Source organism: Limanda limanda, chromosome 9, assembly GCF_963576545.1.
Source record: "Limanda limanda chromosome 9, fLimLim1.1, whole genome shotgun sequence".
In the NCBI taxonomy this organism is placed as follows: domain Eukaryota; kingdom Metazoa; phylum Chordata; class Actinopteri; order Pleuronectiformes; family Pleuronectidae; genus Limanda; species Limanda limanda.
Genome location: NC_083644.1, coordinates 12919973 through 12932891, shown reverse-complemented (window position 1 = coordinate 12932891; position 12919 = coordinate 12919973). Strand labels below are relative to the sequence as shown.

Genomic DNA, 12919 nt, shown 5'->3' with positions numbered 1-12919 from the left:
CAGTTCGGGCCAGTTCACCGCCGCTGTAGCTCCCAGTCTGTCCCGCTGAGCTGTCAACACACAGCGGCGCTCCGCTCCCTCTCGACCCGTCCCACCGACCGTGTGCCGCGGCGACGTCTCCCCACGAAGCCCCGATCCTCCGTCCTCCTTCAGCGACGTCTCCCCGCAGATAGCAGCCGCCCTCGCCTCGCCATGACTCGGAGGTGATCCACAGCGTGACCAGGTGGTTCTGGGTGAGTGTCTTCATCGCCTTCACGGCTGTCATCCTCACCCATGTGTCAGTCGAGCTAAAGCGGCGACGTTAGCAAAAGCGTGTGTGTGTGAGTGTGTGTGTACGCGGGTGTGTGTGCGGACGACCACCGTCCTCCTGGCCGCGGTAGGTGCGGGGGAACCGGGTCAGGACTGCGGTTCGAAGCCCGGTTACCCACTCGCACTGTCTGGGGGTAGAAGCACGACCCAACGCTCGGGGACACATGGAATTTGTTATGAAGCTAGTGACCGAGTAGCAGGCTAACAATGAAGCTAGCGTTAGCCTGCTAGCCAGCAGACGTCTTCCCGGTGAAGCGCTGACCCCCCTGCCCGGGGCTCGAACCCACGATTAACCACATTTGTCACATTTTAACACGTAAGCTAACGAAAGGACAACACTGTGTAGATGTAATTGATCTTACAACGAGGCTACACACGCCACACAGATGTGAACGTGTGTCTGTTTGTTTTCTAAATGGCATAATTGAGAGGTGTATTTTGCGTGGCTGGGATTGTTGGAGCTACATGTCATACAATATCCATAGATGGAGTCATCACAATGAAATCCTGCTATTATAGAGGCTGTAAATCGTCAACACGCCTCCTCTCTGACAGCTTCAGTGCCTGTGAACACCTGCCCCAGTGCTCTGCTCTCTAGTTAAGACAACTTAAAGGATAACCCGGACGTTTCTTCCTCTAACCTGCTAACCGGCTTTTAAATGTAAATGATTACCAGGGGAGGAATATTTGGAATCTTGAAATCCACCCTTGAGCAGGATCAGCATGTTTGGCTGCCATGAATCAGTACTGCAGTGTAATCAAACACCAGCAACTCTTGTTCTTTGTGTCTCTTTGTGTGATACTTTTTAGATGATGATCAGAATCTGCCCGATCGAACCCTGAGACCTGTGCTCAATCGCTGTTTTTCTCGATGGAGTCTGGTGGAATTGAATATTGCAGAGTAAAGGCGTATTTTTGGGTTAAACAAAAAGCGTAGTACTCTTTTACTTGAAGAACAAACTGTCAAGGAATACGACCCATGTGTTTACAATGACACTCTGAATCTGCTTGTGTTAAAATTAAGCACCTTTGTGGACCTACTTTGACAAATGCCCAGTCGGATTACATTGCACCTCTGTCTTGCAGTCGCTGGGTAGATGTTGCTTCTGCTCAGTAGTGGAGCTACTGCAACGACCTGTGTCCCGACTCCCTATCAGGAATTTACACCCACAACATGAGAAAACAAGGTCCAGGTTAAAAAAAGCACAGAGTTATCCTTTAATGAACTCATTGAAAACCAATACCATGTTGGTTTTCAGGTTTATTTTTAATCTAGTTTTTTATCCCTTCTAGAATGTCAGTCTAAACGCCTGCAGTTCTTGCACACAGACAAGGACTTTGGCATTCAAAAACAATTCTAATCTTTGGTCACAGTGGATTGCCATTATCTTCTCTTAAATGGAAAACTGATATAAGTTTTGTTTAACTTTTAACTTTTTGAAGGAACAGAATAGAAACAAATGTTTTAAGGAAGGTAAGTTCAAGTTATTCCACTCCAACTCAAAATATATATAGGTATGAGACTCACATGGCCAATACAGATTTCCGATTAGACAGCTTGCACTGTTCATTATGTGCAATCTATCCTGCAAAGAGTAAATAGGAGTTGATTGAAACACTTTATGTTGTAGCATCATCATTGAGCTGTCTAGCTTTAGTTATTGGTGTCTTATGTAGTGTATATAACTTGAAACGTATCATTTAAGCAGTAATGGTAATTGGTAATTAAAAAAGGAACATAACATAAAAGTAAAGATAAAAATGTCAACTTTTTAAATGAATAGATTAATTAAACAAATAATACTTGAATGTCTGCCTAAGCCACAATTTGTTTATGCCAACAGAGCATTCAATTGCTGAAAGACGGCCTTTTCAATGATCTGAAAGGCAGCAGGTACCAGGCTTAATCTGATTAAGTCTCCTGTCATGGCTGCATAGTCTTTGCGATGAAAATGTGCCAAAGTAATCAGAGCTCTTATCTAGAAGCACAGGCGACATAACCCTTCTGAGATCGAGTTACAGAGTATATGTCTGTCTGACTTCTGGGATTTTCTTAGACACTTTATTTCCCGGTTTCTCACAATCGGCCTTATTGTACTTAGATTAACACCTGTATAACTGGAACTTCATCACTTTCTTATTTCTGTCGTCAGGATATACGTTTGATCCAGATTATGTTTATTTTATATTCTTGAGTAAATGAAAGAGAGACGTTATTGTCATTGTAAAAGATTAAACAACAGAAGGCAGATGAGTGAACAGTGGAATGCTGTCTGGTGTTTTCCCTGGCTCTGCTGGGGCACAGGGAGATGTAGATGTCTTCCAGGAACAGAAAGCAGCAGAGGTTTTTTTATATACTCAGCATTGCTTTCCAGAAGTGCCAGCTGTCAGCTAAATAACGGACTGCGCATTACTGTATTTCCTCAAATAGGTCCAGGGCCACCTCAACTGCAGAAGGTCATAGGCCTTAAATTGAGAAATGACTTTCTTCCTGATTCTGTGTGTGAGTTTGACCACATTTTAATATAACGTTTGGATCAGCTCACCTTTGGCCTGTTTCTCCATATCCTTGTGGAAAGCCCTGATATGATGTAGTTTCAATTTTATACCATAATATTTTACATGACTGAAGCTTGTCACAAAAGAGGAATTACTACTTTAGAAATGCATGTATATTACATTTTAGTTGGTTTAGATACATTTGTGGAGATTCATTTTCACCAAGATGGTAAAACTCCTCAGGGCTGAAGAGTGTGTGTAATTCTGAATGGTTGGGTTATGAATTTATTGCAGTATAACCTGTGTAATATTTGTATTGCATGTGGAAGACGGAAGCCATAATTGTATAATCAAGTTAATTAAATGTGTGGGATTTGGAATACTGGCATACATAACACACGTGGTTGTTGTCTGAGAATAACCAACGGTATTTAACACTCGCCCAAGTAGAGCCCTATGTGTGAGAAACACTGAGATATTGTAAAGACTGTTGGCTGCTTATGATTTAGTCGTGCCATGGTTTCTGTGGTCTATACACGACAAGCAAGGCTTTCAGCGAACAAAGGGTGAGAAAGGGATTGGAGACGTAATCAAGCCAACACCGATGAGTTAAAAATATCCGGATCATGTAGCATAAATATTAATTATACTCAGCAGTGATCAGGAAATCAATTCATTGTCTTTTCTCTTTTCTGTTGATATGTTAAAAGAGCCAGTGGGTTTGCTGGCACATGTGTCTTCTGTAGTGTCAAGGTGAGGCTGAGGAGATAACTGGTTTGCATAGAGGAATGATACATGCATGACTTTTGCAGATTCTTAGCACGTTGAGGTGTTATTAACTTTCCTAATTCATGTTACGTAGCCGTGTTAATACAGATTCCTGGACTCAAGATATCGAACTTGCTGCTTTCACCTTTTGAAGATCCCCGTCACTGTGAGAGATCTTGATGTCAAAATGGAGATTTGGAGGTAGTTGAGTCTCAGTTTAAGAAGTTAGGCGCCAATATTCCATTGGCCTTTGAGCCTGTACCTCAAGACTTCTCACAGGTGAGCTTTAAAACATCGGGATCTGATGGAAGGCCTGCCAGTGTGGATTCAGAGTGGAGATGAGAAATATCTTGACATGGAAAGTCCTCTCCACGTCCCAGAACTGTTTAGTGTGGGAGCCCAAGTGCAGTGTGATAGAGAAACAGAGCTTTCTAGTGCCGGCATCGCGGTTTGCCTCCAACAAGATCAGGATAAGCCAGCGACCCACATCAGTGGAATCGAGAACACTTTCAATGTAAATACGAACAACTGTGAAATGTAACGCAGTAATGCAAACCTGAGAACGCAGTTGAGCAAGGTGAATACAGTGAGTGCTGCAGATGGATTTAGTTAATTGACTGTAATTCCCCTCTCTGATATAAAGTCATATGGTCAGATCAGATTAGTTTTTAATTTCAAATAAAGATAATAGTTTTCTAAAACTTGTTTATCCTAAGACAAGTAAAGCAAACCTGTTTTGACAGTTATGTGAAGGTTTGATATAAAAATACCCATACATATTAATTTAAAGATGTTTAATTTGAATAGTTTACAAAGTGTATATAGAAAATATGTCATTTTGTCATGAAATATAGAAACTGAATAATTTAATAGCGTTTTTCATCTATGTTGAATATTATGTCACTAAGGGTTATTATGCACCAATTAGTCCATGTTTTAATCTCTTGCAAAGTGGTATCAGCAGTTCTCAGACTGTCAAGAATTGCCGCTGTTAAACCAAAGCATGTGCTGTGACTTAAAACCCAGTAAACTTTTGAACTGTAAGATACTTTTTTCCCAGCCCTTTCACTCTTATTTTGTTGTCATACTGTTCCTTTTTTTTCTCCGAGGGACACACTTCTTCTAATGTTGAAATATTTAGGAGGGGCATAAGGAATTTTTGGGACTCAATGAAAACGTATCAAATATAAACACAATATCAAATCTGTTTTCCTTAACACTGGAACCCAATTCATTTAATTATGTAATTGTGTATGACCATGTGTCAACCATTTATTTCGGCTGCATCATTGCCACAGAAACACAAACTTTTTCTTTAGGATTAAGAGGGCAGTGGGCCATAGTTTGACGTAGACTCCCTCTTAGTTATATGTGGCAAAGTTTCTATAAACTTAATATAAACTTCTGGTGCTGTTATAAGTACTATTATAACTAAATTAATCCACCTAGAACCACTGGTACTTTTATTCTGAAGCATGTAAGAGTTTCCTATGGACATGCAGATTAATTTGTGGTGTGTTACGCTTTTCATCGCAATGAGATGGACTCATATCCCTTGTGTCCAGAGTTATCGGGCATGCCTCCATTACGCAGAGTGGAGGATGCCCACAGGTGTAGAGGGGCAGGTCGGAAACCATTTGGTGCCTCAGCGGCAGAACTGTTTGTGTCAGGAGAGATAATGCAGTTTCAACTGGGTTTTTTTCCTTGCACCATCAGAGCATGCTGGGTGTGGAAGTATTTGTGCATGAGTGGCGTCATGCCCTACTGTATGCGTTTCTGTCACTTGCCCTGATTTCTCTGACACTGCTCCCAGTTTGGATGAGCAATTTGTCCCTGACTCTAATAGCTCTTTACTTGTGGTCCATGCAGTTGCCCATGGCTCCTCCTGCTGTAGAGGGAGTTTCTGTCTGAGGCGCACAGAAAGATATTTTGTGTCCACGCGCAGTGACTTGTTCTGTCTTGGCCTGTGAGTCTTTTAGTTTAAAAACGTCTGGGCTCTCGTGGGGGGTTAGTACTACTATTCAGATTACAAGGGGACCATCCACCATGTCTCTTTGTGAGTGTAAGTGGAGAGTTACTGCAATTTTGTCTTTTCTGTCAGACTTCATCAACAGCAATTAGGCATTTTCTATTGGGTCCTGTTTTAGGGGGTCTGTATCTGGGGTATCTACTCTGCAGCTGGCTGGTCGTCGCCCCTCACATTTGCTCAAAACTGCCAGGCACTGAGAGCTCAACTTAAAGTGGATCTTATTATTTAAGAGGGGCGTTTCCCACTAGACATCTGACTTGTACTACTCCCAGGAGAGGGGTTACCGAAGTAACCTTATACATTGGTGTATCTGACCAGTTTTTCCATGGGAGAAAAAGTGAACAACTTTGTGTGTGATGGCGAAGGAAGTGTTGTAGTTGTTCAGACAGCAGCAGAAGGGCAATTGGTCAGAGATTTTTGTAGTAAGTGATAAACAGTGATTTAAAAGCTTGATTAGTCCATGATCTGGAACAAAGCTCGGCTATAATACCCCATGAGTAGGAGGGGAAGTGATAAAGAAAGGACATTGAGTGCAGAGCATGATGGCAACAAAACACTTTTTCCTCTTAATGCTTCCATGAATTATAGACTTCTGTCATTCTGTCATTAGGTCATGGCTCATTGTTCACTTTTTCCCTTTTGTCTGTGTTGAAGACCACGACAGAAAGGGAAAGGAGGACATGTCTAGTCTGTGCTTCCTTTAAGTTAATTGTTTGTATACTTTTGCTTTAAACTTTAAGTGGCTCATAATTGATAAGGGTCCATTTGCTTATGTTAATGAATATATTACCTGTAGTAGTCAGAAAGCAGCTGATGCATTGGAGGGTCAGAATGCTCATTGCACAAATAATGAAAAAAAATATCAACAGCTGCCTCACGTTTTTTTTCCTGCTTGTCGTTCTTCCCCCAAGGCCGTCATTGTTTATTGCTACAATAGAAGACTAATCAAATGTGAGACAACAATGTGGCTTTAGGCTGGGTTTGAGGAATCTATAAATATCTCTGAAGTCAAACTGACCCCTAGACTCTAGGACCTAGAGGCACCAAATATGGTACTCTATAGTCCAGTGTGAACATTGGTTTCTCCTTTAATCCCCCTATTCACATAACTTACCTTAAAATATGTTTCCCTTTCCTTTTCAATGTAGACTACATCAGAGATAAACCTGCAGCAGATTATTTAGTTTTAAAGTTAGAAAATCTGGGCTAAATCTTTGTTGTCTGGTAAACCTTACCAGTTTTCAGTGTAATATCTCCCCGCAAAAATTATTTCTGAAATATATAATGCAAAACTTTGTCTCAAATACAGGTAGACCGGGAGGAAAAGAAAGCTAATCTGTGATTTTACTTGCCAACTTTTTGTTCTGTGCAATAGTGACCTTTGAAACATCCACTATTGGTCGACCTCGAGCTGATTTATTATATTATTTCATCATCATTTGTACAGGATAGGAAACCAAGCCTTGAGTAGGAGTCAGGAGGAATCACCCCCCAACTGGCGCTGTTTCTGTATAAAGTCACAATTATTTTCTCGAGGCATAGTTTACCATGACACATGCAGCTCCCAGTACCTCTATTCACTGGAGGAAATAATTACTGGCAATGAACCGTAAAGAAACAGGATAAGCGGCAAGAGGAGTCCACAGAAGCTGGTGGGAACAGGAATATATGAATCTGAACTTGGATGGTGGGATTTCACTTGCCCTCTAGTAATTCTGTCCTAAACGGAGAATATTCATGTGGACAGGGTCGTAGGATTTTCACTCTCCTTTAGGGTGTTCCACAATGCTTAAAATTTAGTGTTGAATTTATTTACTTCAGACATTAAAATAATTTGTTTAATTTTTCAACTTTAAAAACAATCCTCAATATTCTGGATGATGTTACTGTCTCTCCCAGGTTACCTACAGATTAAACATTGTCAAATTAGTTGATAGACTTGAAAGACTATTCTAGAAAGCTACTTTATGCTCAGTGTTTACAACGAACTTTCTCCCCCCCCCCCCCAGGGTTCCAGGTTGGTGTGGTGAGAGAGCAAGCTAACTACGGGGTGGAGGTCCGCCTGGGGCATCCTGTCCCTGGTTCTCAAGGTAACTCGAAAGTTCTTCTTGTGTAATGCTTTTGGATTGCGGAGAAAATGCAGCCTAGAAGAGTGAATTCTTATAAATGACTGAATTGCAGAGAATATTGAAATGTGAAAGCGGAACCCTGTGAGAAAAACATGAAACTACAAAGAAGCTTATTCAACTCTTGTCTTAACTCTCTGCTTTGGGCTCTGATTCAGCATCAGCCAATTATGCTTTTTTCACATAGACATCGAGTGATTCAGTAGTTTTCATGTCCTGTTCGGCCAGATCACCATCCTCAGTTTCTCATCCAAAGAAGTCCCTCAATTGGCTGCACACCCAGTCATTTAATCCATTGAGCTGACAGCGCTGCAAATATACCAATGAGCTATGTGAATTAATTTGGTAAAACTTAGAACCTACCATCTATTTATATTTATCGGACAACGGGTTACTCTCGATCATTTTGATTGTTTAATGATGCAGATATAACTTAGCAGTGCTCATTTTCTAGATTGACTTTTAGAATCCTGTGTTATTTTACTGTATGGATTATGAAGCAAGTCATATTTGGATGGCTGCTTCTAGATGAAACATGATCTCTATTGATCTAAAGGCTTGCACCCTGACATTAAGAATGGTAAAACCTTAAAACCTCATCCAGCATATTGCTTTAATTCTGACCAATGTATTCCTCAGCTTGACTCTGCTGTATAACTACTAACCACAATAATGGGCAGCAAACAGTTTTCCGGACAGAAACCGGTCTTGCTATAATTACTAATGATCTATTGCTACTGATTGTGGGGCTGGTTCAATTTTAATTTAGCTTGAAACTGTCAACTTTGGTCTGTTGTCTGTTTGGCTGCTTGGAGCCTGTTATTATAGAAGCCCTTTATGTTTTCTGAGCTTACCCTGCTGTTATCTGAACAGATAATTCATACATAACATAATGCGTTACCATCTCATTCTCTGGTTTCAAAAAAACATCTAACTTTGATACTTATCAGTTCCTCTTGGGTGCAGTTTTATATTGATGTGTTGTTTCTGAGTCGCCATCCCACCACCAGCAATTTTGTGACGAACTGTGTCCATTATGCCCTGGTGTCGGCATTTCCAGTCATTGCAGAGACTGGGGAGGGAATGTTCTTGTTGCACTGCACCCACTGCCTCGCGCCTGCTATTGTAAAATACAAGGAAGGGCTTGGTCCTAAGCAAAATATCCCGCTGTATGCCAGAGAAAAAGTGCAGCCGGGTGCAGCTGGCTGATAAGATCGAAGTGCGGGGGGGCCGTGATACAGGATCAGTGAGTCTTGTAGGTCGGTGGCAGCAGTAGCAGGGTGACCCTGTGTAACAGCTCCTTGTCGCACCATGCGCTGCTCTGATTCTCCATGACTCAATTTCATATTTTTGGTATATTATTTTGTGTTTGTGTGCGTGTCCGTCTCTTTTTATACCATCTCTGCATCCTGTTCTGCCTAAGCGTGCTTTCATGTGGCAGTTATTAGTTGACAGGTTACAGTTTAGAAAATGGTGTTTTTGTGTTTCAGTTTTTAATGAGTCGTAGAAGCTAGAAGCTTGCAGATTAATTAATGAATTGAGGACTGTTTGGTTGAATGACTACTGCATCTAAGAGCATTGCAAATTATTTTAATCATTAGCAAACCTATTTTGTCTGTTTGCACACATTATCCAATGTAATGTGTGTTGGCATGGACACTTCCTTGTACAGTCTATTTATTTTTGTGTGGCTAGTGGCTACTCTTCCCCTTTGCCACCTTGTTCTTTTTCACCAAACCCTAGCTACCTCAGTTATGATGTGTTAGTGTTAAGATGAGAGATACTGATTTGTTTTCCAGTACTTTTTAAGTTCATTCTGTGGAAGTGCAGGATTTTACCTGAACTCAACATGACTCATGATATGATGTACAACAGTAGCATAGTGTGTGTGCTAATGTACCAAGCTGTACTGTTACAAAACACAGAGACACAGAAGCAAGTTTTGTCCTGCCCTCGGCTGGATGTGGTTTCAAGCAAATCCATCATGTAAAGAAAGACGCCAGACATTAATGTCCATCTCTAATTTGTTACTTCCTCAAGTTTTTTTATAGCATGATTGTAATAACCATGACAAAGCTTGTACACCAATGTTTTGGCTTGTGCCTTTATCCCTCAAAAACCTGATGACATAATTGCAGGGCATGATGGGCTTTTGCCAGTTCCCCCAAAATCCCCAGTGAAAGTATACCTGATTGACTAATTGATTCCCAACTGGAACTGAAGCCATTAGCCAAATTAAGCTCTTGTTTTTTTTCACTCACAGCTCGACTCTGAACAGTCTGCTTCATTGTTTGTCTCGGTACCGTGTATGATCCATAAATGACAAAGTAACCTGCTGAAGCTTATTTTTGCTTTTAGCCTCATAGACAGATTTAAGCGTTTTTAACGGCTTGTTTGTTTTTGACCCAGATGCCACTCTCTGTCAATATCAGAATTCAGAGTGACTCACACACACACTGTGACAGTGTAACTTCCTTGGCAGCTCGCTACTCCTCTGGGACAACTGAGGGGAGGAAAGCGAGACAAGCTTGATATTGGGTAACGCATATCTGCTGACTCAGTCGTTTTATGTGCGGAAGTGTTAAGAGAGAGTCTCAGGTGTACTGATGTCAAGCAGCTGTCTAATAAGGGCTCTACATTGAGAGGCGGTGGACTAGTGGCAGAAACTTGGACTATGGACAGAAAAGGTCTCTGGTTGGTCTCTGGTTGGACTCCACTGAGAAACAATAAAAAGACGAACCTGGATTGATCTGTCCAAAAATCGAAGAGGATTCTCCCTACCCTGTCTAGTGCCCCTGAGCAAGGCACCTTACTCTCCCAACATCTGCTCCCCGGGCGCCTTACATGGCTGCTCACTGCTCTGTGTGTGTCCTGCACCAGATGGGTTAAAAGCAGAGGTTAAATTTCCCTACAATTGCATGAGTGTGCTTGTGCATGTCTGTGCATGTGTTTGGGACAAATAAATGTATCTTATCTTAATCTTAATTTGCATAGTTGGTGTTTATCTGTGTGTTTCAGTGAATTACTGACCCTTGTGTTAACTTCCCTGTACTTTGTATCCAAAGCTTTATCTGTCTTATGCTTTTTCCCCATAAACAGTTGAAAAGTTCACTCTATGTCCAAAGGATGTCCTAAGAAAATCATAATATGTCCTCTCACACAGATCCTCATTGAAACCCATGCACTATTGAACATTTCACAGTGCATGCATGTTTTACATTTTCTATGTATGTCAGCCTGTTATACACACAGCGACTCATAATCTGCATTAGCCAATGTCTGCATTCACAAGACCAATAAACAAAAAAGTCGACCAAGCCATCTGCAGCCACTGTCTCCAACTGATACTGCTGTGGACCACCAACTTCACGAATGTCCGCTTCAGGGTATACTAGAGGCAAAAAGACCATCCCCCCCTAAAGACTTCTCTAGCACAGATGCCTTGTAATTATGTGTCGCTCTCATTCACAAATCCCTCATTTATCCATTGTTGCCTTTAGCTAACCTTTTTAAAGTTTCTTCCTTGATTTGCACTATTGTCCAGCAATTTCCACCGAGCTATTTATCTATTACTTTAATACTATAACTTAGCTATTTAACTACTTTCAGCCAACTATTTAAATTGTTTTATCTATTTACACTTTAAGACAACTTTTTCAACTGTTACCGATTCCCTAGTAGTAGCAGCAGTTATTAACGCAGAATCAACAAACGTGACATAATAATGGGTGATCTTTACTTTTTTTTAAATGTCGTACTTGAATTCTGGTATTTTTAGTTCTTAACATAGAATGATGTGTTGGAGTGGGACCAAGGTTGGTTAGTCAGAATTGAGGTGCCTCCCATTTGCCCTTTTGGGTTTGCACCACCCCCGTACCACTAGATTTTGATACCAGATTAAATGGTAACTGGCTGCACAGTACCAGTTCCAAATCCTTCTCAGTTTATAAACCCCATCTGTGAAGCGATGCGGAGTGAATGCAGGATTTTGCAACCACAGAAAATACAGGAAATGAAAACAGTAAATGACCTGGGTTTTTCCCCTTTCAGGCTTTTTCAGATCATTATGTAAGATACAAAATGTGATTAATGCATTGATGACAAATTCAAAGCATTTTCCACATGTTACTCTACTGCACAATTTCCCTAGAAAACCTTGTGACCCCCGCCTGGGGTGTGTGACCCTCTGGTGTCGAGCCACTGTTTTGATAGGCTGTGGCAGAGCTGAAATATTTCTCCAAAGTTCACACTGACATTTTGTCTGTTGTATTTACAGTGACTAAGGAAGGGGCTTGGCACACTGTTCTGCAGCATGGAGAAGGAAGACCTGAAGGTCCTCAACAAGGGCGAGGAGGAGGAATTGGTACTGTCATTTTACATCAATGCCAATGTAGGAGGTGTTGCTCTCACACTCCTGAAACTGTAACCGTGTTTTCTTGATACACATTTTAGGAGCTGCAGGGCTACCGTCTCTGTCGCTGGCGGCTGGTCCTCGTGGGCCTCGGGGTGCTGTGTACAGGGGGCTTCCTCCTCCTGCTGCTCTACTGGATGCCAGAGTGGTGCGTCAAATCCACCTGCACCCGTACCACAGCTCGTGATGCTGAAGTGGTGTTGCTGCGCTCAGTGGTAAGTAACATGTTCAGCTGCGGTAATAAGCTTAATTATTCTGTAGCCACCTGCTGACCGATTTATCCTTTTAGTAATTTTCCATTAAAAAATATGAGCTACGATGCTAATCAAATGTCACGATGGCTGCATTTTATATTAATAATTCAGGGTTTCCCCCAGTGCTGTATAGGCCTGGCGGGCCTGTTTGAGTAGCTGGCTGAAAGCAAAGAAGTAGTAGGCTTACCTTTTATTGGTAACCAAACTGTTACGGTTCATTGTTTCTGAAATAAGAGGACTGACTGCTATGTTAATGCAGCACAAAACAAAATGTAAACAAAGGCTCAAATATTAAAGTGCAAAACTGTAGGTTTAAACTAGCAACTCCAACGTGATAAAAATAAATAAAAAAGAGGGCTTATAAGTTAAGTCAGCAGTGCAACTCAAAAAGATATCAAAGTATCTATTTAACCCCTTTTCAAAATAAACAAGTTAGGTGTGCATATTAAACAAAGTGCAACCTGTTTAGAGTATAAGATGGTATGATATATGGTGTCCAGCTCAAAATCCGATTCAACCCCCC

At 41.3% G+C, this 12919-nt stretch overlaps 1 protein-coding gene across 1 annotated transcript in view; it reads left to right on the top strand.

Annotated features, from left to right (window-relative positions):
- Positions 1-12919, top strand: part of atp13a3 (ATPase 13A3) — a 33472-nt gene continuing 20553 nt past the window's right edge. The window contains exons 1-4 of the mRNA XM_061078059.1: positions 1-233; positions 7615-7695; positions 12008-12094; positions 12184-12357. Coding sequence (XP_060934042.1) covers positions 12044-12094; positions 12184-12357 — 225 coding nt within the window. The 5' untranslated portion in view covers positions 1-233; positions 7615-7695; positions 12008-12043. The remainder of the gene's footprint in view (positions 234-7614; positions 7696-12007; positions 12095-12183; positions 12358-12919) is intronic.